The sequence below is a fragment of the Xiphias gladius genome, chromosome 4, assembly GCF_016859285.1.
Source record: "Xiphias gladius isolate SHS-SW01 ecotype Sanya breed wild chromosome 4, ASM1685928v1, whole genome shotgun sequence".
Taxonomy (NCBI): Eukaryota; Metazoa; Chordata; class Actinopteri; order Istiophoriformes; family Xiphiidae; genus Xiphias; species Xiphias gladius.
This window is the reverse complement of record NC_053403.1, coordinates 4,803,837-4,829,182: the sequence shown is the minus strand read 5'-3', so window position 1 is coordinate 4,829,182 and position 25,346 is coordinate 4,803,837. Positions and strand designations below refer to the sequence as shown.

The 25,346-nt window shown below is 39.7% G+C and overlaps 1 protein-coding gene across 2 annotated transcripts in view; it reads left to right on the top strand.

Annotated features, from left to right (window-relative positions):
- The first annotated feature begins 4,226 nt into the window (after nucleotides 1–4,226).
- man1a1 (mannosidase, alpha, class 1A, member 1) overlaps nucleotides 4,227–25,346 on the top strand; it is a 133,864-nt gene continuing 112,744 nt past the window's right edge. Inside the window, exon 1 of one of the 2 annotated variants that reach the window (XM_040125361.1) lies at nucleotides 4,227–4,398. Coding sequence is in view for 1 of the 2 variants with exons in the window: in XM_040125360.1 (XP_039981294.1) it covers nucleotides 4,468–4,977 (510 nt within the window). In the remaining variant the exon portion in view is untranslated. Of the gene's footprint in view, nucleotides 4,399–4,442; nucleotides 4,978–25,346 lie in introns of those variants that run through there. The other variant, XM_040125360.1, reaches the window with a different exon arrangement.

The window sequence follows — 25,346 nt, the reverse complement described above, 5'->3', positions numbered from 1 at the left end:
GTAATAATTTCCCTAAATATCATATCTTTATCTGTCTGTAAAGTTTTTTTTGTTTTTTTTGTACCTAATATGGGAAATTCCTTCGCTCTAACCTGTCCCATGTGGTGTCGTAGTGTGGAACCTTGTTAACACAGTGGGATCATCAGATGTTCACATTTTCAAACTGACCTTCGTTTTCACAGTCCGATAGAGAAGTGCTTGCTTAGACTTAGAAAAGTTTATTCATTATCAAGCCAAAGACCAATCGCTGCAGGGATGTGTTGCCGCTCTCACGGGCGACAAAAGGGTAAACACCTGATTTCATTTGTTCAAAGTGGAAATTTGTCTGAAAAATGCAGAAAAAATGTTGAGACGATGTTGACGCTGGAGACGAGCAGAGCTCCAGCCCATCGAAGAGGTAAAATAATGTGTTGTAAATGATCATTTGCGCTTTCTGGTATCTTCATTCAATTTGTTAGGGAACACAAATGAGCACCCACATTGTTTTTCATTAATATTTAATATTTGCATGAGTATTTCACTTTTGAAAGTGTGTTGATTATTGCTTTCCCTGAGAATCTCCACAGGGTTTATGTAACAGATTCAGTCCAATCTTGATAGCCGTAAGGACATTTTGACTCCAGTACCCAGTTGAATAACCATCTGGATTTTCTCTTTATTACCAGTGTCATTACCGAGGAGGACCCAAAACAAAACCGTGGTCCCCGACACTCCGACTTAGGCTCCGCAGAAAAAGCTAAGAAAGCTTCCTGGTTGTGAGGACGGTGTGATCAGCAGAGCTGAATATTGCAAATAATAACTACTGAACAAAACGCTGCAGTTATTTGCGTTTGCCCCAGCTGTGTTTAACTGAGTTTATGTATTTTTAACGAACAAAACAACCAGGAAGGAGACTCCTGTAAAAGAAGAAACACACCTCCTTCTTCTGCCACAGAAAAGACAAATGAGATTTATTTACTGTTGGTTTCTATTTTAGTTGTTTGAACATATTATATTAGTGTTCCTTGCCCCTCTACATCTCCCTTGCCTTCATTACTGTCACTAGACCATACAGTAAAATAACCATCTGTGTTTCCCTTTATCGTTATTACATTATTTTACTGTCTACTACCAAATGTTCCTGATAATAATTTTCCAGTAATTCCCAATTGTAGTTGAATTTTTTCAATTTAGCTTAAATTTCATAATTTGGTATAAAAGAATAGATCAAAATAAAAAACAACCAACATCAAATACTGATGTATTAATATAGTACTTTAAAGTTATTATCCAATAATGCCACAGTGTAAAAAAATAACAACAATCACCACTGAGTTGAATTAACACATTGTCTTGGTGGTCCTTTCATGTTGGTCACTTCCTATACATCCACCTCAGGTTCTTTACTGTGAGTGGACGATACAGTAGAATAACATCTGTCCATTCCCTTTGTGACCGGCGTCGGCGCCGCTGGGGAGTCTTAGGGTGGTGAAGCTGGTGTCCGGGAGGCTTCACCCACCCCTGACAGTCTCAGCTGCATCTGCGGAGCTAGTCTGCTTCAGTTAAGCATTGGCAAAGAGGACTCAAACACACACACACACACACACTGAATGTTTATATATTGTTTTTATATTCCAGGTTTAGTTTATTGTAAATCTTCATCTCTGAAATGCTGCTGAAGGTGAAGAAAATAAGCTCCAGTCTGACTTTTGTCCCATGACTTGCTGTGTTTAAGGTTTCCCGACCTGGCTACATTCCAGAGGGTTTGTGGAGGTAGGAGTCTGCCGCGGCTTCTCCAACGACAAGGAAGAGCAGAAATGTGTCCTGACTGTCTTTAAACAGACTGTCTCTGGGTTTAACTCAGATTTTGAGGATGACGATCAAAGATTAGGTGCACTTTTTACAATACACAGAATAGCATCACATTGATCCTTTTAAACTAGTTTCTGCTAAATGCCCCTGACCAGCTGTGTGCTGGATATGCTAAGGTCTCTGTCATTCAATCTGCAGACGGCAGTGGTCGATATGGGCATCAGCTACACCTGTCCTGTAAATGCTCACATTGCCTTCCAGATGTTGAGCTCCTGGACCTGAAAAAAGGGTATGAAAACACAGCCAGAGGCATTTTTATACTTTCTGTGGATATTATCTTTGGCTGTAGATATTTCCCATGTTGACCATGTACAGTACATTTACTCTTTGGCTGTATTTTCATTTGAATTGTTCCTTTACTCTGCAGATGTGGCATGCAATCCACGAGGGGATGAGGATTACATCAACCCCTGCCTGGACCTGGTGCATGGAGGCGCAGTGAGCCGGTGTCTGCGGGAGTACCTGAAAGTAAGTGCTGTTTATTTACTTTCGACCCCAACACACTCCACCATCACTTCAAAGCCCGTGAATTTGTATTAATGTATTTATCAAAGTGATTTTGATATCATCCATGAAAATATTTAAACTAAAATATGCTTTTTGTTCCTGCTCTCTGCCGCAGGAGGGCCAGTTGGAGCATCAGCATCGAGTGTGGTGAGGAGGAGTCGTCACGGCAGTGGTCGTTCTTGACCCTGCCAACGTGACTAATGTCACAACCATCACAAACGGCCATAAAACCTGACCACAGCACGGTCAGGTGTGAGGCTAAGCAGTTTCCGTCCATGCGTGTCTCTTTCGATTTGTGACCCAAATCTCTCTTCTGTCAACAGAGTGTTGTTGCTACAGCTGAAAAGATTCAGATTCACCCGACGGCTTCAACCCAGAGAAGGTGGAGAGCCCCGTTTGTAAAGGGAGCCGGTGGTGAATCTTGAGTCCGGTAGCACCTAACACGTAAAGATGACGTTCAGTAAGGAAAAGGCACACTCTCTTTGTAATACAAGTGGACCCCATTATTTTAGCCATCTTTGCTGCACTTACTATGACTTGAAAGGATATGAACAGGTCTTAGAACAAAAATTCAGAAGTCAGCCTGTCACATATACCTGGATTAAATGTGTCTGCACGTGTAGGTGATTGTTGGTAACTGTAGCCTTTTCTAAACAAGCATGTCAGTGGGACAACGGGCGCCTCGGGCTGTCGCCATGTTCTCCGAGAAACAGGTAAGAGAAAGCTCTATTCATATCCAACAAACTGTATTTCATGCGTTGGTTTCTTATTAAAGACACAGACAGACCACAAACAATCATGTTTTCAGTAAGTTTCCCATAGGGCAGGAAAAAAGGTGTTTGTGCAAATAAGCAATATGTCATTATTTAAAAAACACAGAAAGGAGAAGCAAGCTCTACAACAACTCCGGCTGTTCTTCATGCTATTAAGAAAAGTTCCTCATCAGCTCAAGAAGAGTCAATATATGCATCGAATATGACCTTGAATCTAAAACAGCCTGAATCTAATTCCTGACTTAAGCTAATTACCATGCTGCCATTAAAAAAACCAAAACAAACAAAAAAACAAAAAAACAAAATAAAAACCCTGTCCTTATGTGTCTCTGTTCTTCTCAGCAGTCAAAGAGTCGGGAAGATGCAGATGAACCAACATGAGTCGCTGCAGCACTTTGGAGGCAGAAATGAATTGTCAGTCTTGCTCAGTTGCTGTTGTTATTTTTTGTTGTTGGTGTTTTCATTGATTTTTGTTGTAATTAGAAAGAATTTGCAAGTTGATACCGTTGCACCAAAAACCAAGATAAAGACATCAGTTATATATATATATGTGTGTGTGTGTGTGTGTGTGTGTGTGTGTGTGTGTGTGTGTGTGTGTGTGTGTGTGTGTGTGTGTGTATAATATATATATATAATTGAAATGTGGTGATATCTGTACACATAAGGGTATCCCCAATGTCCACAGAGGCAGCCGGCGCCCCTGTTCAATAAAAACATGAACCTTAACTTCAGACAAATGAATGGGGCCGCAACAAAAGTTATATTTCCTCTCTTCCGGCTTTGGATACAGGCAATACTCGCTGGTAGGTTCGATTTGTTGCTTGCGTTAGTGGACCACATCGAACAGCATCGAATAAAAGCGGACTTTTCCCCCTTTAAAGACTGTGACTATGTCCAAAGTCGGGGAAACGACGTGTGCCTCCCCCACCGCCGGACGGTTCGTGGAAAACGAAGTGCTCGCCGCGACTGTCAGCGGCTTTATACCCAGGCGCTGGGAGGACACGCCCCGCCCCCCCCCTCCGCGTTCCCACCACTCACAGGGCAGAAAGTGATTAGCTCATCGTGTGCTCTTGTGTCACGCCCATCCACCGTTGCTTCCTGTGTGAGCCGTTGGACTCGGGCTGTCTGCGGAGGGTCTCCGGTATGGACAGCCGCCTCACTCCTCAACTTTTTACCGGAGATTTTACCGCTGTTGCTTTTCATTTGACGCCGTTGATACCGTCTGGAAATGGGCTTCTGACCGGATTAAGCCGACACTGAGCCCGACGTGAGTTAGTTCGACCGTTTAAATTCGTTTTTTTTTGTTGTTGTTCGAGTTGTTGAAGGAAGAGGGAAAATGCCAGTTGCAACTCTTCTGCCTTTTACCGCGACCCCGAATAGGAAGTCTGTCAGCCCGAACTCTTTCAGGTTGACAGAGAAATTCATTTTGTTATTAGTCTTCAGTGCTTTTATCACCCTATGTTTCGGGGCCATTTTTTTCCTGCCGGACTCGTCCAAGCTGCTCAGCGGAGTTTTCTTTCATTCCTCCGCGGTGGAGACCAACACCCGCACCGGTCCGGACAGCGGCGACTCGGGTTCGGCTGGAAACGACGAGAGGGTCCTGGCCAAAATCAGGAAAGACCACGAAAAAGCTCTGTTAGAGGCCAAGGATACTCTACAAAAACGGCCCGACGAGATAAAACAAGACATTATTAACGAGAAAGAGAGAGTTGCAAAGGAGAGTATGGGTCAAGGTGGGAAGGATGTCAATAATTTACCTTTCGTTGAGTATCACCGCCCGCCGGGGGCGACCGGGCACGAACCTCTGGACCCCGAAACCAGGGACAGGCGGACTAAAATCAAAGAGGTAAGGATCTGTTGAGCTCGCGCACTGTTGGTTCTATGGAGAAAGACGTCGCCCCACACCCCGCCGAGATTCAGACCTTTTTAAATTTTATATTGGCCTAGGACAGCTGATATCCATGACAGGACATGGCTCAAAACGCAGGGCGAATCGTGCATATGTCCTCTACAATTCGGCGCACGTATAATACACCGACGAGCGCCAAAGTGAATAAAATTCGTACTTTTAAAGAAATGTTCGCCTGCTATCCCGAAAGCCGTCTCCGCCGATGTCGCTTACGTTGCCTCGCGGAGAGCCGTGGCAAGAAGTGTACAACAAGTATGCAACTTGTGATTTTTGCCAAATTAACGCTGACCATAGCGGGCCATTTGTAGCCGACATGGGCAGGACGCCTTGAAGTGTTTAGCTACAGATCTTATGCCATGTTATGAGATCTGAGTGCACCTGCCGGTAAGTTTGACACGTTGATTTGGCAGATTTTTAAGCAAAGTTCGGCGTGACGTTTTTTTTTTTCTTTACACGTACTTCAACGGCAGTCGGTTCCTGGGGAGAAAAAAAAGGGAAGGAAGGAAGGCATGCAGGATCCACCGCCCCCCTCCGGGCTGACCTACCTGTCTTTCAAGTTTCGTGTGTCGGGACAGAACGGCAACTGACGCTAGCCTTTCACTGTTCTTTATATCAACTACATATGCTCCAGTTTGTAACCTGAAGATTGCATATTTTAAGAGAACCTGCGAAATCGTGCTTTGTTTGATAGCCTGACTCATTTTCCCCATGGCAGTGTTTTTGTGTCGTGTAATTTTATTTATTTTTTTACTAATTGGAGTCATAATCTACCCCTCACATTTATTTACCGAGATAGTGTCACGGTGCCCCTGTGTATCCCTTTTACCAGAAAGCCTGTGTGCCCCCTCATGTCCTCTCATTCCACACCGTGGAAGCAAAACGCTAGCCTTGTAGCCTGCAGCAGGGTGGAAAATACCAACAGGTACCATGTCTGGTATTATTGTGTTATGTCACTCCACTTTGTGTGTGAGTGTGAGGGGGAGGGGGGCAAGTGGCAAGCCCAGTGGTTAGGTCTCAGAGGTGGTTTCAGGTGGCTGCTGTGCAGTCGGACTGCTGCTTTATCTGTGGTTTTATGAGCCTAGCTCCCCCTTTCTGAAATAATAATAAAAAAAAATGAAATTATCCTCACTGAAAATGTTTTTACCAAATCGAGGTGGAGATGACAGTACTATTGTTGACAGTGTTATTTTGGAAAAGAGTTTTCACGTGGGGCTTTTGGAGAGCAGTTGTCGTAGATCTGCCCGGTGGCGTGATTTGAATTCGATTTACTCAGTCTGGTGTTAAACTGGAATAGTCTCACACAGACGACCATTGAGTGAGTGAGTGAGCATATAGGGGTTTGGTGTCCGGATTGAGCACATGTGTCTGGTGTATCGACATTCAGGTGGACTGAAGTTGGCCTTTCATTGAAAATCATCTGAAAATCAAAGTACCCGTGGGTCACTGTGGCATAGAGCTCATATGACGGAGGCTAGGATAGGACTTCCCCTGAACAGCCTCAGGGGTATCCGTAGGGCAATATATTGACAAAACTAAATATCACAATGATAGATTTGACTGAATACCCCAGCATGGATAACGCAGTCATATTTTGGGGATCAGTTTTTGTGCTTCCACGAGATAATTATGTGAGAGAATTATGACAAGCAAGAATTGGTAAAGACTAATCTGCTGTAAAAGTCTAATAATTTCAGAAAATCTTAGCAATTAAGAGTAATGCAGCTTCCAAACCCTTAAAAGACAAGACTGAACCTCATCACAGTATTATGTCAACCAAAAGGCCCTACAATGTTCAGTCCTGTATTAAAGCATGAAATTGTATTGATGTATCGGTTAGGTGCCTGGTTATAAATGTGGCCCTGAAACCTTGCATGATCATTTCAGGTGTTTGTTGATATAGACACACCGTTTGAAATGTAGATGGGGGATGTTTCTGACCTTAAGATGACATCACGTGCCACTACAATGCTAAGAAACCCTGCTGTCACTCTGTCAGCCCCATATGAACTTGGCATTAAACACATTGTGTCAACGAGAGGCCATACTGTTTACAAATGACAGTTCGTCGATAGTGTGAGGCCTCCTGTCGACTGATTGGTTATCACAAAGGCTTTATCGCAGATGTCTGATGTATTTGTCACCCTGTCAGCGGCGGTACGAACAGGCAATCCCAGACACGAGGACTTCAGCTGAAACACAGCTCTTGAATGAGATATCGTCTTTCACGCTAGTCTAAAGTAAACGGATCTATAGCTTACGGTATCACATTTAAAATAACTTAAGCATAAACTTAAATAGACTTACCTCAGAGTGCTTACTGTGCTAAGTACCAGTGTTTAAGGCTGATTAAGATGGTTTCATGGTTGTCTTTGATCTGAAGTTTTAGCTGTTTACTTTCATTAATTCATAGCACATGTTGTGAATTTAAAGCATCCGACAGAGTCCCTAAATCCCCAAATTTCTTCCCTTCAAGCTCCCTGTTTATGTTTTCAAACTCAACTCTGAACTGTGTGACTTTAAAAAGAAGAACAGTGAGCGAGGAGAAAAGTCAACATTGGTCTCATTGGGGGAAGAAAAAACAACTGTTTTGAATACTTTCAGGGTTTGTTAAGGCAGTTACTGTATCCATGTTTATAAAGTACAGTGGAAACACAGATTGTCCCGCTGTGGGCTGTTTTTTTTTTTTTTTTTAAATGACCAAATATTAAATTTATTTAAATCTGTAAAAAGGGTACCACACCACAGTGGCTCTGATGCTGCTTTTTAAAGTTTTTAGTAGCTCACAACATTCAGGATCACAACATTTTGATTCAGGTTAGTACATGCAGATTTCGGCAGTAAACTGAGCAGATCCAACAGTACTTTAAATGGTAAAATACCCCCTTTTTTTCTTTAGATCACCTGCTGAATCTCTGTCAGAAGTGTCATTATCAGACTTTTGGGGACCAAAGTGGCACGGGATGGCTTGAGACTAAAATAGACTTAAAACAAAATGATCAATTGTGTGTTTAATTGTTACACAAGAGGACCATGGGCAATGAGAGGTTAGTTTAGATGGCATCGCATGTTGATGAGCATTGTTAAAGGGCTTAATTCCATTTTATATACTGTACAGCATGTTCTTAAACACATAATAGATAAGATTATCCAAACTGATCGTATTTCACTGAAAGGTTATTCCTTGTTGCTGCTAAGACTAGTCTTTTGTAAACTGCATCAGGCAGATCACATCAGGATATTGACCACCACTATGTATAAAATCTGTTGTGCCAGTGGTTAGCACTTGAAAGGGGTACTTTGACACTGCCTCTTATCCCGTCACCATTCCTGTGCGACAGCTGTGTGTGAGGTGACAGTTTATCACAGCGAGGATAAACAAGATTGTCCGTCTGTAACTAGATACATCTTAATCTCAATGTAAACTCACATTGTTGCAGAAATGGTCCGTGACAGTGCAACATTTTCTGACAGGAAAACAAACACAAAAGTCTGCCAGAACCTCCAACCTAATGAAGCAACAAATTAACACATTGTAAACTTTGGGGGAGAGTTTAATGATTTGAACTACAAGAGAGAGACACCACGAAAATAGTTCCTTTATATCAACTCAACATGACACAGGCCATGTCAAACATGTTAGACTGTCCTGAGACAGTTTAATCCCAGCCCACGTTCGAAGGATCATAGATACAGATACAATACATTTTTTGGGGGCCACAATAACTCAAGAGCAACACATAATGTAATCATAATACATAATCAGCATTTCTTTGTAAGAGTATATTGTTATGATTTTTTTTAATTGTAAAAGAGAAACATTATTTTAACAAAATGTTTCTCAGTCTTCTCATCTCATTTTAAAAGACACCATAGTGTTGAGCAATTCTAAAATAAATATCTTCTCAAGCAAATCACAACATGCTTTCAGTTACCACAGTTGATGTAAGGCGTTTAAGTAAACATTAGTGTTTGCCTGCTTTTTCAATAGATATCACTCATACTTGAACATGCAATGTACTTCTGTTCCTTTGTTTATACCAAATTGAGATGTCATTGGAATCAATCGATAAGATGAATACGTTTTTGACAAACCTGTTCAGTTTACAGTCTGGCTAAATATTGATACAACAATGTTGGTTACGCTTCATGTGATTAAACACCATCCCTCAGTAATGACAAGGGTCAGCAGAGGTGAGTTTTCATTTGCCTGTATTAATATTTCCAGGTCACAGCTATTGATTTGGACCTTGCAGTTGTAAGTGAGCAGTTGTAAGAGGTAAGTGAGTAGACATGGTGAAGTGGATGAAACCTGCAGCTGTGTTCTTCTTTAATTGGAGATGCACACAGCCAAAGGCAACGGACTCAGAGTGTTTTATTTGACTGTCAGTCCAGATCTCAAATATATTAAATTCTTGGTCAAACATGTCAAACAAAGCATCAAGTCATCGCACTTAAGAAGCTGGACATGCCAGCAAATGTGTGGCAACTTTGCTTGAAAAATGACAAAAACAAAAAATATTAACAGATTATCAAAATAGATGCTGATTAATTTTCTTTCGATTGACATATTGATTCAGGTCTAGTAGGATTTTCATTTCTGTACTTCAGGATTTCAAGCTATTAGGCTTCAGGTATTTCTTGGAACAGTAGTTTCCTTATAAAACGTATTAGTGGCAGTAGTCTTTGTATTGATCATATTAGATTTAGTCCTTGTAGGAATAGTTTTAGAGGAAGTCATTAGAGTAGCATTCAAGGAAGTCACAGTTGTCAATAGCAGCATGAGAAAATTGTAGTAGTAGCGGTAGTAGTAGCGGTAGTAGTGATATCTTAGTGATACTGTGATTGGTTGATTTCCATCTGAAGTCCTCAAGGATATTTCTGAAAGTGCTGTTCTTAGAAGCATCTTGCTTTGCTGTACTGCTGCATATACCTGGACCAAAATAGCAGCTGGTTAACTTGTGCATAATGATCAAACAACAAATAGGCTGTTTTAATTTGGTTTCATAAGTGATATGAAAAAGCAAATTATTCACCTTTATTGTTATTCAGATATTTTAAGCCACGCTCGAGCATAGTTGCACCTGATGGCATGAAGGTTTAAGGCTTATACACAACTTCTCCACGGATCTCTTCACTTTTTTTGGTTTTTCAGCGCTTTCTTCAGTAAAGCCAATACCTCTGTTGACCAAACACAGCCGCACAAACACACTCTTAAATGCTCCCCATGACCTCTTGTCGCCTGGTGTTATTTGGTCGAGGTTTCTCAAAATTATTTGATGATGAAATTCTCTGATGCAGGCGTCTTACTGTACCTCTCCACAATCTGACCCAGTTATCTGGGGATATGCCCTGCGGTGTGTTGTGGTCTCATGGGGGGAGTGTTGTGTTTATAATGGGCAGAGGACAGGCTGCTGGGGCCACTCGCTGAAGGATAAACGTCTGCACACTGGGCTTTCCCTCGCTCTCAGAGAAGCTTTGGAGACAAGAGCAGTGGGTGGTAATCACGAAAACCTCGGCTGATAAGCAGAGAGAAAATCAAGGTGAATGCGGCACAGGCTGGATGCTAGAACACCTGTGTTATTTGACACAGTAAACTACTTTCCTTTTTGGCAGCAACATCTTTCCTAGCAGCCTGGAATGGACTACATTTCAGGATTTTATAGCAGCCATAGAATATATTGAAATTTGGAGTGGTTTTGAATGATTTTATTATTGACTTTGGTAAACGCATCTCTATTACAGATTTAGACTCAATTTAATTGTATTAATTGTCATTTAACTGATGCCCTAGAGAGCGAGACAGTAAAAAAGAAACAACATACATGAGTATGGAACAAGAGAGCATTTGGATACAAATGAAACTCTGAAAAGACTGAACTTTATTTGGTACTTGTGTCATATAATTCAGTTTAATTCTGTGGTGTAGCAGTGTAATTATGGAATTACTGTGTGAGATTGGATTCTCTTTGACAAGCAGGGATTAAACTGACAGTACATGAATATGACAAAGGCACGTCGAATGTGAGATTGGTGCACTTGTGTCATATTCATACTGCCTGTATGAAAGGGATATCAGAATGTGTGCAGGATATCAGCCTAGCTCGTGTGGAAACCAGACTGTTGATCTGTTGAGGGGGAGAACACTTCTATATTCCGATCAGGGTCCAGCTTGGCTACGGAAAGTTGTGGAATTTCATATCACAGCTACAGGGGAAACACTTTCATACCGACACTGAAACAAATCTCCTGTTTACACATTAAAATCAGATTCCTCTTTGGCTTTCCAAACACTTTACCATGCTTATTGCCTACTGTAATTTTCACATGCTGTATTTTTAAATTGACAGGTAACACTTTATCTAGCCTGTTCCACATCTCCCAGCATCCTAACATCTAAAGGGTGTTCAATTGCTGTACTAAAGGAAAAATGGTGGGAACTACTGACCTTATTAAGTGCATCAGGTACGTCCAGATGCCACCACTCCATGTTAACTACATATTTTTTGTCTATATCATTACAAAGTTCAGTGTTTTTGCATTTAGTTGTTCTCATTCAGTTACGACTGGCTGTCTAACTCACTTTATACTGACACTGCAATCCCTGCGTCCAGGTTACCTTAGATAAAATGACCCCAGTGAGTTTCACGTAGTCAGGTATAAAGGGTTTAAATCAGGGAAAACAGGGCACTGGTATTGGCAGACACACTGAGTTCAGATACTGAAAAAGACGGACTGGAGTGTCCCTACTTAGAATAAGTAAGGAAAACCTGAAGGAGATTAGATTTTTTGACTTTGGAAAATACAATGGTTGCTTCTGAATGAAGCCCTGTATTTGTGACGGCATTTTTAATATAATGATAGACTTGTTGCTCATTAATAAACACAGGGTCACCTTATCTGCTCTGAGCAACCTCCTCTATCATGTCTGACTCATTATCCTGCTCCTGCTGTGTGTGTGTGTGTGTGTGTGTGTGTGTGTGTGTGTGTGTGTGTGTGTGTGTGTGTGTGTGTGTGTGTGTGTGTGTGTGTGTGTGTGTGTGTGTGTGTGTGGATGTGATGAGGAGGAGCTTGTTGTAGTTTAAGTATGCAGATGAGATGCAAACGAGCATTTGACTAGCCATAAGGACAGTTTGCAGTACGCACACCTTTCAGCTCACTATCTTAAAAGGACAATTGCTTAACATCCTGTCAGCCCGTCGCTTGGAAATGCATGTACACACAGACAGAGAGGAAACTGCGAGCAATGGCTTGTATACACACACATACCCAAACGTCTTGCTGTTCAGAGAACTGTGGATTAGAGACTGGTGGATTGTAAAGGTTTCTCCTCGCTGTCCAATGCCGACTGTCGAGGAAAGATGTAACATCAATCTTCTCACTTTCTCTCCTTACAGCTCTACATGCCTGTTATTTCCTTCACTCTTTTTTTATCTCTCTTAGTGATGTGCATGTGTGTGTTTAACCACACAAAAAAAAAAAAAAAAAAAAATACTGCTTTGACAACCTTTAGAGCCTGAAATAAAATTCTCTGTTTTTGTCTCTCTCTCAAGCTAACTTGGCAGGCTATAAGTCCTATTTCTGTATCAACCATTTGAACTAATTGCCTCTGGTTCCCTGGTCCTACTTCTTTTCTTAGAGTGCAAACCAGACTCTGCGTGTGTGTGTGTGTGTGTGTGTGTGTGTGCGTGCGTGCGTGTGTGCGTGCGTGCGCGTGTGTGCGTGCGTGCGCGTGTGTGTGTGTGTGTGTGCGCGTGCGTGTGTTAATTGCTCTTTATTTTTAGAATATCCATACTCTGTCTTTACATGCTTGCTCATTTCAGTTAAATCAAAGCATCACATCCAATATTATCATGCGGTTAAATGTTCCTACAGAGAAAAAGGAGACTGCCTACTAAACAAATAACATGGACTTGAACCGTACACTGTTGCGATGAGTTGAAACTTGAATCCACCACAGTCATTAACATTAAAGGCTCTTTTTTTCTACTCTATGGAAAATATGGATTTTGATACAATTGGGTGGGGCACATTCACAGTATTAGCTCATTACATATGAAATGTGGGTGTGTATGGAGCTGAAATGATGAGTTAATTAAGTTGACCGCTAGGAAATTAATTAGCAACTTATTTGATAATCTGTGATAATAACTTATTTTTCAAACAAAAATGCAAAAGATTAATTAGTACCACCTTATAAATTGTGAGGATTTGCTGATTTTCTTTGGTTTATGCATTAGAAAACTAAACATCAATAAGGTTTGGAGTGTGAAAGTGAGTTTAGGCAATTTTGGTTGATCAGTATTTTTCATTTTGACACTTTACAAACCGGACATAATCGATTAATTGAGAAAATATTCACTAGATTAATAATTTGGTAATGAAAATAATTTGTTGGTTGCGGCTAGAGGGGAAACAACATTCCCTGGTTCCAGCTTTCCAAGTGTGAGTATTTGGTAGTTCTCTCTGTTTCTCTGTTGTTTCTTGTAAACTGAATCTTTGGGTTTTGGACTGTGGGTGGGGGGGGGGGGGGGAGGAGCAATCTGAAGATATCACGCAGGACTCTGGGAAACTGTGATGCTTATTTTTTCTCTTTTGTGTTGTTTTATAGAGTAAACGATTATGCAAGATATCAAAATTATATATGACAGATGAATTGATAAGGAACATAACTGTTAGTTGTAACTCTAGTTCCTGAAGTATAGTACTTTGCAAACATCTATTTTCGCAAGTTTGAGTCTTGATAATCTTGATAATGGGGCTGGGGAAAAGATTTCATCTAAAAAGGCTATAATTTGAATTCATTCACAAGGGATTAGACCGAAGAAAACTTTCATGATGAAATTTCGGTTGAACCAGTGAATGTAAATTCTCATGGTTGAAGTTATGAATTGGAAATAACCCAGAGATCGTAGGCTACTGTAATATATCAGGTTGTCCAACGTCTACAATGTGAAGACAAATCATGCTGTACCTATAGCCCAAGGCCAGGATGCTGTCTAGGACTATAAGATCCAAGTAATGAATATTGTAATAGTGCAATAAAGTCACCGTTAATATATAGACCTAGCGGATAGCCCGTGAGGGTTTAGATATCTTAAATCCATATATTAACATGGATTGTTATAGGATGGCTCTTGGAAAGTAAGTGTGGATCGACTGGTCCAGCGGTTGGGTTTCGGGAGGTTATAAGATGAAGATAAATGTACTCGGCCCAGGTCTTTTGCTTGCTGCCTCCTGGGCCGGAGGTCTCTCTGGCAGGGAGTATAGACTCCAAGCCCCAGCATCCCACACACCACAGGCCTTGATAGGGAGATGAGATGAGAGTTTTATTGCCTATACACTGTATCCATCTGATGTACATCTAGCGCTTTACTGCTTTTACTGTATCTACTCTTCTAGCTCCGTTCCTTCTCATGCAAAGTCATTGAGCATTAATTTGGAAAAGCTTGGAGCAAAATTAATTAGGTGGATCGTGATTACTATTTACTAGTATTTGGGCTATAGGTCAAGGCAAGAGTAAGCTCTGAAGCGTGGATTGGAAACTACACAAGCACGACTATACATATACAGTACACCAATTGAAATACACACACAGTCGCCCTCAGCATTACAGCCACGATTGTCATGGACATGGAAAGTCATGGAAAGTTAAACATGTACTACACCACCAGCCCTGTGTGTGCATGCGCTGCCTGCTTTATCAGCCACTGGTACAAGCAATTCACTTTAAAATAGAAATTGTTGCGCGTTAAAATAGAAAAAGTGACTGGTAAACATTTATGATAGTAAACTGAATATTTTTTGCATTTTTAACTGTTGGTCAGACAAAGCAAGTAATTTGAACATGTTACATTCAGCTCCAGAAAATTGTAATCAGCGTTTTTTTAGTGTTCTGACATTTCACCAACAAGATGAAGATTAAATTGAGAAAATAATTGGCAGATTTATTTGTAATGAAAACAGCAGTTGTTTGCTGGGAGTTCAGTGTCTTGTGACCAATAATTGATTACACTGACCAGGTGGTATCTTAACAGCTAAGTAAGTTTGGACTGTGATGCAGAGACTTTGCTATTAGGTAGAATGTTTAGACTGACATAATGCAGTTATGGGCATGTCCAGATTTGGGAAAACAGAGATAAAACTGTAAAGCGTTTCCTCTAACAATGTCAACACTAGGGCATCAGCCAATTAGGTTCATTTTTTTTTTGCCTCGGGCTTAATTTAGGGTGTTGTGATGCATGAAGGCGCCAGGTGATGCAATTTTAAACAGTTCGGATTTAATGTTTTTAAGTTCTGGCAGTGTGCCAGTGCGGTTAAATGAGCATGATTTGTTGTGTGTTGAAAAAGCTGTGTTGTTTGCCATCATAGTGTGCCTGTGGAGGTTTGAAACTGAATATTTCCATTCAGTGGAAATATAATAGTCAGTCAGCTAATTTTGCAGTGCCTTTAACTTAACACTAGACTGAAAGAAAATTAGTGTCTGAAAAAGCTAGTTAAATGAATTGTCAAAAACAAGATCATCATTAAAACTTTTGGCTTTCTGCACTCATCATTTAAATCACCTCCGTCTGATTCTTCAGTCCACTCAGTCCACTCCTCTCCATTTACAGCTTGTTTTTAAGCTTCCAGAGAACTTGTAGCCCAACCACCGACAGCAGCCAAACATAAACTGGTGGACATGCACTAAAACAATCAAAGAACAAATCCAAAGAAGGACATAGTCTTTCTCTATTAGTGTTGTAATTTGATTTTTAGGTTGGGCAAAGGGATGTTTTTTTTTTTTTCGTTTTTTTTTACCACCCAGGCCTCCTGTAAGTACAAGCTGACATTTTCAGCTAAAGGTGAACTTTGGAGCTTTGCTTTTCTTTACTGAATCCTATCAATACACCACAGGCTTTTGCCTGCAGTAGGAAATGGACTCGATTTTCTGGTGTGTGTGTGTGTGTGTGTGTGTGTGTGTGTGTGTGTGTGTGTGTGTGTGTGTGTGTGTGTGTGTGTGTGTGTGTGTGTGTGTGTGTGTGTGTGTGTGTGTGTGTGTATATTCTTTCACTTCCTCTTCCTGCTGTGGGCAGCTGTCTATTGACAGATTCAAGTAGCTCTACAAATGTGACGGTGTTTTATTTGGTGTATGAGGGTGTTATGAGTCCTCCATGTTTTGGTGTCTGTTGATTTCTCTTCCTTTTCTCTCACACTTATTTCATTCTGTTTCACTCACCGTCTGTCTCTCTTTACACAAAGAAAACATAGAATTGCAGTAGATTTGTCTTACTATACTTGAGCCCCCATTGATTACAGTCGTCACTTAACTTAATAATCCCCACTGCTACTTCTGACTTTTGCGAAAACTATTATTGAGAAATGTCTTCATTTATTTAGTTGGTGAAATATTTTGTGTGTTGGATCATATTTTAGTGAGGACGCTCCCTTTTTTCTGATGTACCCCCATGCCCTTTGCTTTTGCTCCACGCCCTTTTCATCAGTTTCACATTGAAAAAAACCAGCAGTTCAGAAGGGAAATCCCTTGCCTTTACTACAAGGTAATTTATTTTTGAAACGTATGCAAGAATGGTGTTTCATTAACAGCAAGGTTGTGCTGAGAAAAAAAAACAGTAAAGTAGAATCAACCGAAGTCAATTAGTTAGTGAGAATGGTGTTTCTGTTAAAAGGAAAACCACAGAGAGGAGTGGTGAGTAGCATGATTGTTATGTTGCAGTGAAGGAATATATAGTGTATTGCAGAAATGTAGGCTATGTTGAATTCAGCTGAAGAACCATTATAGTTCAAATAATTAGTGATTCCCCTTTCAGCCTGTCTATAATTTGTCTCGACCTCAAAATACTGTTAATTCAGAAATTAAAACCTGTATTTAAACAGAATGGAAGAACATTGCACACGAATAGGAATATGCCAAACAGGTCCCAGGCTAGGTTCAGACAAGGCATACTGTACATTGCTTTTTGAATCGTTAGCATTCTATAGTAGGATTGCAGCATTATTAGCATTTGTTTCGTTATAGACAGTGATGAATGCTGAGCACAGCGGCCTTTCAGCCTCATGGGGCTTTGGGTGAACACACACATGTAAAATCCATGGGCTGGCGTTGCCATTAATGACCATGCCTTGTGCAATTGTTGCAGCTGTTGGATTAGTTAGGCCAGGAGGTGCAATTTGTCTTGTCTGGCTCAGAGGTAACACACTGCTAGCTAATTAGCATTCAGAGGTTATTGATTGCTTTTACAATAACTCCAATTTATTTTGTAATATTTGGGAATAGGAAAATAGGATTAGAGTATCTACTAAATGATTATATGCTAGTGAAAAAAGGAATAGAGAACAGTGATTTTTCTGAAACCTTTTCCTTACAGGTTACAAATCATTGCTGTTTAGTGAAAACCGTCCACCTCCAGATTTGGTGATTTGGAATTTTTCAGATAAGCTGATGGTATTCCCTCATGGGAGAGAATATTCCTACTTCTTAACACAAATAAACCATTTAAAAGGACAAATCTGTGGTTAGCAACTCATGAAAAGAATAAAAAGAAGTCAATGGCATTATAAACTCATTGTTTAAGAAGTTCTCAGGTCAGCCAGTGGTTCATTAACTACCTTACTTTACTAGAGTGAAAGGGAGGAGAAACAGCGTTTAGTCAAATTCAAAGTAAAAAGAGTGCAACACCAAGTAAATGTGAGATACAGTACATTATGTATCCGTATGAGCATAGTGTAAATCAGTTAAGAATGCATTTTTTTTGCACTCAGGTCAAGTTTTATGATATGCCTGACAATGTGGTAGTTTTCATAACTGGTCCTGAAGAAATTATATTTCATTTGGACTTGTTTCATACAGTTAGAATGTCAAATAAACCTAAACTTGAGCTTGAAATAAATAGAAATAAACCTTATTTAACTAGGTACTACTTAAGGCAGACTTCGTTAGCCTGGCCTGGTCCTGCACAGAGCCAAGGTAACCTCAGTGTGAAATGTCACAATCTATTCTTCATACCAACACCAACAAGTTGGAGCATGAGCGCTTTCAAATTTTGCCAACCGATCTCAACTTGAAAAAATTTGTTATTGTCTGTTCTCACACAAGACCAGTGCTATTGGAGATGCTTCAAAGGGCTTGGCAGAGAAGTATGTAGCACACTGGTAGGGGAAGAGGAGGAGGTGGAGAAGGACTACTTGCCAAGGCAGAGACAGTTTAGTAGAGTTAGTTTTCTCTTGATTACAGGAGCTTGCATCAATGTTGCAAATATTGTACTGTATTTTTCTTCAATTTCAAAAACTCGCATATAAGTGATGGTGCAAATGATCAATAATCTAATATGTTGTTGTGATGCTGAGGGACACGTTAGGTGTTATTTCCTCCTCGCTGCAGATAATTGAACTCTGCTTTCTATCAGTTGAAACAGCACGGTAAATGCAAACAGCACTGAAGATTGACAGTTGGCCGTTAAACACCTCCAAATTTGAAGGCTAACTAACGATTGCATGTGAATGCATCGTTCTGTTCCTCAGTCTTCACTTTCAACAGCATTAACACACAGACTTCTAAATTTTCTAAATGTTTCTAAATGGATGTTTTTCTTCTATTGATTATTAAACTGGATTTGAGCCAAAGTTCCGACCATTATGCACACATCTGTCGTTTGAGCTTAGCTCATTGTATATCGTCAGCCGATCATGTTTCCCATTCAGGGTTATGTTACAACATCCTCCGGTTTCCTGTTCACTCTGGTTTGTTTTGAAGTTGACCAACCCGTGTGCACCTCTGAAGGCATGTCTGTGATGCTCAAAGATAAGACAGTCCTCACAATGTCTAAGGACAGATATTTGCCTTTTCACATCCTGTCAACAAGTTGCCAACTTTTCCTTGGCAAATACAGGCACAAACAGGCTGTTTTCTAAAGCTGGAGCCGGTTTAGATTTGAAACCCTTTAGGCTGCGAGTATCCAGAGGGGATATAGTATTTTGCGACCAAGCCTTGTAGCCCAGTGATGGAGATGGAGGAAAATGCTCTTGGATATTCAATATTAATGTGTCCCAAGCACTGTGGGGGTTATGGCCGGCTGATTCTTTCTCCCTAATCCAATTCAGTCTAATACCCAGAGTCTTAGGCTGTCAATCACATACGCCATTTATTTTTCAATCTTCCTTTCCTTCCTTCTCTCCTTTTTCTTCCATGCGAGGGCTAGCATTTTAACAATGCAAGCTCTGCCATCCTGAATATTGTATTAGCTAAGGGCCTGATAATCTCTTGGTAGGATGTGAAATTTAAGGAAGGAAGATCTCGCTTGTCTGAGTGTTAGAGCGGTGTTGGAAAGTGAATCATCCTGAAATCCCATCCACCAGCATCATTCATGCAACAAAACACAATTTCTTCATTTAAAAAAATTCAAAATTAGACAATTAAATCAATCATTAAATCAAGACAATTTGGGCAATTTCTAATGTGATTCATCAGAATTTGTCCATGTACTTGGATACTACTTACTGTGCCGGGTCACCCATCATCATGTTGTCTGTCTGACGCGTGATTAAGGTTTATGTCTTCTTATAAATGGACAGTCAAAGTGAGCAACAGAACAATGTACCCTTGAGGCAAGCTCATTTCCTTAGGCTGCAATTGCCATTTTTGTGTAATTAGCATCTGATTTACTAAGGTTTCAGGCAATTATACTATCTGCAAATGACACTGCCTTCTGGTCATGCTCTGCAAGTGATCTAGAGCTCTAAAGTTGCAGCACAGTGGTGGAATTTGTTTGAGATCAGCAAACTCAGGAATAAAGTCAAAATGCATTGTATCCAATGCTGAGAGTAATACTCTTTAATCAGCTAATTACATTCCATAACATTTAATAAGGACATTATTCAACTCCAGCTGAGGAAGAAACAAAAAGATAGCTTCTCAAATGCAATGCCACCTCATATAAATGTCTAACATAGTGAGTTTATAGTGCCAGAGTGCATAAGCATCTCAGTGAATGTCAAGTTTAATGACCACATGGCCATAACTCCCTGTTCGCTCTTTGTTTTGGCATTATAAAAATTATCATTTGGAATTACTGCTGCGTTTCTCTTTCTAAGAAGCTTTTTTTTGTCGCTATAGAGCTTTATCACAGCTTCCCTGCTCATTTTTAGTAGTGTGCTCATCCACTGCTGTCACTATTATTCCACTGTACTAAAACTTTACCCACCACATTCTCCCTTTAAGTGATAACTTTGCCCTGATAAGGTGGAGAGACTTATCCATGCAGGACAAGATTGCAGTTTGTGTGAAGAAAAATCAACCACGGATCATACTGTAGCAACACACATGATTTATGTGATCCTGCCTCTCATATAAGCATAAAGGAGAGAAGTACACTTAAGCCTATTACTCTGAAATTGCCTGTCAGATGGCACTGACACCTAAAAATAATCTGAAACAATTTACTGATGCTTAGTAAATCTCTCCTGAAGTTGTTTCCTTTAATTCATGGGTATGATAGAACCAGAATTTGTTGTCTAATGTGAAGGAAATTATTCAGTCTGCATTTTCATATTCAATCTGAACACAAAAAGTTCTTCACTCAGAGACACACTTGCTTGTAATTGTTTGATATGGGTTTATGAAGCCTTACTGTGTTATTTTTAGATTAAAACCTATAGTTGCATATTTATATTTTAATTTTGACCAATTTCAAGCCCCTTTAAGTATTGTTGCAGGTGGAAAATCCTTTGAAACAGCATTCACAGTATTATGGTCTAAATTCTCTACTGAAAGACTTATAATGATATTAACTTACATATACTTTTGAGGAGTCTCATCATAATGTCTCATTGAATATTATTATTATTAAGAGTACGGTCTAGACCTGCTCTATATCAAAAGTGCCCTGAGATAACGCCTGTAATGATTTGGCGCTATATAATTAGAATAGAGTTGAATTCAATTCAGGTTGATGGTTTTCCTATATCCAGCAATGTTGTATTAAATCAGTTGTACATCTGTCATATCAGAGGTGAAGTTCCAAACCTTACTATAAATAAAAAGACATTATTGGCAAACTAATACATAAATGCACCCATAATCTAAAAAAAACATGCTTCAGACAGTCTGTTATAAACTCAACTCCATCGCGGTGAATCAGTATTCACATTACCAAGGCCATGGTATTATGTTTTAGCCTTAGGTTAGATTCTCAAACAGCTGAAGCCGGTGCCCTCACGTAAACCTGTCTGAATGGTGTCTTTTCTTAAACGGTCATACAAATAAACTCAGGTGGGCATTTGTGACCCACTGGGTAGGACTGGAGAAGGCTTGTATAACCTCTGATTTGTGTTTGTACCCCCACAGAGAAAACTGCTTGTTGGTGTTTGTATATATTCAAGTGACTGCATATTTGGTTCCCTGTTTGGGCTTTTATGTATCTTTGTAGAATTATTATTGAAGAGGAAGACAGTTCGTAAGATAATTTGTAATTCATGAGACTGCAGGATGCTGAAAACAAGCAGGATCTGGATTTAATTTGACAAATGATCCCACCAAACCCACATTCACATCAAATTGTCAAGCTGATTCTGCACTTCTGTGAAAATTAAGATTAGGACTGAACAGATCTGTTGCACAAAAAAAGAGAGAGGATTTGGCCTGGCCTTGTTCCGCCACTGGACAAATAGTTACAAATTGAAGAGTTTTAAACTGTTTTAGCTTAAATACTACTGTTTAATTTAATAAGGGTCTAAATTTTGTGAAGTTAATGTATCAGTGATAACTTGCTGATTAATGGAGGTTAATGGAGGTTCAACACTTTCAAGCATGGATTAAAGCTGATACAATTAGTCTATTAATCAGTTAGTCGATTGAAAGAAAATTTAAACATAACTTTTTTATTAATTATTTTATTGTTTTAAGTATAAAGTATTTTTTTAAGTTAAAAAATGTATATATATTTTTTTTTTAAAGGAAAAGTGCCAAAATAAACTGTTTCCAGCCTCTGAAATGTAAATATTTGCTGATCTTCTTAGTCATCTATGATAGTAAACCGAATACCTTTGGATGTTGGACTTTTGGTCAGAAAAAACAAGGCATGTAAAGATGTCAACTTGCACTCTTGTAAACTGTGATGGACACTTTTAACGTTTTCGTACATTTTTAGACCAAACAATGAATCGATTAATCAAAAAATAATCAACAGATTAATCAGTTTTTAAAATAACCCACTGGATGATGGTATGTGGACTTGCAGTAAGCTTGGTTGATAGAGGATGAAGAGTTATTGTTATTTGGGTCAATTCCTTTCCACTCTAACCCCTGGTGCCAATCCTTGAAAGGGTTTCATACAGTTCCTAGTTTCACTGCTGATATCACAGAAGTATTTGAAAGCATATGTAGTAGAAAGGTGAAAGCCATAATAATGTGAGGGTGGAACAAAAAGCTTTCTGATTTGTTTCTGTCAAATGGCCAAAATGGGCAGCTGCCAATTTTCCCCTCAATCCAGCCAATCCAGATTCCGTAGCTATCCTCCACTCTGTCAGCCCAAGTCATTTGAATAGAGCGCAGGGTATATTTTCTGGCATTCTCTGCTGTAGAGTCCTCATCTCTGCCAACCGGTTAAACAAATGAGTGATGAGCTCAAGCTCTGTTGCTGCCTGCCTTCTCTCCTGCCTGCTGCTTTGAAGCGGGCAACGGATGTAATGGAGGCAGGGAGAGAAAAATCAATCTGCCTTTCACAAAGTCTTCATTAGTTTGCCTTTTGTCAAGTGGCTGGGTCAAACCCAATTGGGCTGCTTCCTAAAACCAAGAGAAAGGTCAAGTCAATAAGGGTGTGTGTGTGTGTGTGTGTGTGTGTGTGTGTGTGTGTGTGTGCATGTGTATGTGTATGTGTATGTGTGTCTTGTCTGATAGAGTTGTGCAAAGTTATACACACCACTGGGAGCTGTGAAAGAAGTGTTTAGCACTTCAACATGTGACATTAAAGTCACAATGAAAGGGAAAGGCTTTTGTAAACCTTGTTAGATAACGTACTGCATTACATTTGCTCCAAAGAAAACTTTATATTTTCAACTGTTGTCAGAGTGTAAATCGAATTTGTGTAAAATAGATTTGAAATGTATTTCACTTTCATCTAAGAATTAAACACGATGCATTTTTTTTTTGTCCTAGATCCCTATCACATGGCTGATACATGTTTTGGCTCAATTTCTGGGCAGATCATGAAAGTAATCATATAACCGAGGTGTCAGTATTCATTTTTTATTGTAACATCTTTCCTATCAATAACTGTGCTCCCACTGGAGTGTTATTTTACTGCCAGAACCAGAGTTTTTAACCAAACAGTCAGTTGCAGATACAGATTTTTTTTTTTCCCTTCTCTTCAATGTCATCATTCTCTCCTCTCCTCACCAGATGGCCATCAGCTAATATTGATTAGTGTGTAATGTTGCTTATGCAGATAGGCTTGGTCTGTTGACCGTATCATCAACACTGAGCACTGTGAAGCACCAATCAGGCTATTGGGAATGACGCATTTTATTTGGTCTTGGAACTGGCTTGGCTTGTTAGGAGTGTGGGGACCAATTAGGTATAGAAAAGGTCTGATGGGAAATTACTTTTTTCATAGGCCTGAATTTATTGACTTGGATTTTACTCAGTGGATGGTCATTGATTGGTCAAAGGTGGATTGATGTTTTCATTTTTTTTTTTTTTTTTTTTATAACCAAATTGGAGTTCTCTTAACAAAAGCTTCAAAGCAATTTGAATTATCAGTATTATCTCCTAGCCAACGTACTGTATCCAACTACATGTCTAACAATGCTGTGTGGCTCCTGTACTGATCTTTGCTCTATCTGCCTGATAATGTGAGTCAAGATGCACTGTGATTCTCTGGTGAAAAGTACAAATGTAGCACTAACAGTTTACCTGCTATGGAAATAAACCTAAATCACATTTGTACATTTAAAGACACCAAGGAAAAAAAATTGTAAATCGTAGCCTGTGGTGCATTTTGTGTTTACATTGGCTTTTCATGAATAAACTAAGAGCTGTTAGCATGAAGTCACTGATTGGACAGTTTTGGTGATGTTATCCTGAATAATCATCAGCGCTACATGGACCCAAGTGAGGAAATCAAACTGCTGTGACTGACAACAAGTCATGCAGCGCTTTAATGCTCCTTATTGTGTATTTATGTTCCAAAGCACACACTAAGAAATAATTCATTATGATTGTTATTTTTCAAAACTCCATGGCATCTATAATGACTCGCTTAAAAGATTGCTTCCTTGACAGATGACTATTAGCATATGGATTTAATAGTTTTAGATTAGTTTAGCTTTTGAATTCATGCTCACAAAACTGCCTTCACAAAATCCTGTTGTTAGTCTGCTTTGCTTTCACAAACAAAAAAATATAGTGGCAGAATCCAGTTGGGAGCAGACTGAGACCTACAGCACCAAATGAACTGAACCAACTGAGAGCGCACAAGAGTTTGTTTGCGTTATTAGTGTCAGTACCTTAAGTTTCATACTGACTTTGGACTGATCAAATCTGTTCAATTCTTCACACTGCAGCATTATTAAATTGTTTTTGTCTGTCGTTAATAAAAATCTATTATTGCTTTTGCTGATCGTGATCATGAATTGCATGAAAATATGACTTTAATCCTCTCATTTGATATGATGGTGCCATGCTGTTTTTCAGTTCTGTAGGACCTCCTTCAACAGCCATGCTTTTTGTCTCATTGCTAACATTTGATGAATGACTGTTCAGAATGAATGCTTTTGAGGTTTGCATGCAGGGCTTGTTAGGAGATATTAAACTTAATGACCAATCAGGTTACTCCTAAACACTGATTTCATCACTTTGTTGCTCTGTTGCACTGCACCCCTTGTTGTCGTTCACTGTGTATTTGTTACTGCTATTTCCTGTTTCTCTTAAATCTTGTACCCCGAAATTGTGCACAGCAACACGTTTGGTAGTGTTTGGGGCAAAAGGGGACTTTTAGGATGCAGTGCTACTAGATTACTTTCAGGGCAGGAAAAATGCGCTTCCGCTTAATCAGCCAGGGAAGTTTTGGCAAGATAAATTGTGCATCACTGGTGGAGGAGTGTGTATTTTTAAAATGGAGAAGAAAACCCTATTCATTCAACAAAGACTACTAAATAAAATACCATCTCACACTGTCTTCATGATAAAGCTGAATGTGCCGTTCATTCTTGCCGAATGGCTTTCCCTTTTGTTTGTCGTAATAATATCTTATATAAAAATGAGCAAGGCATGAAACCTTTTAACCAGCAAGCTGTAGTTGTGGGCAGTTTGTTAC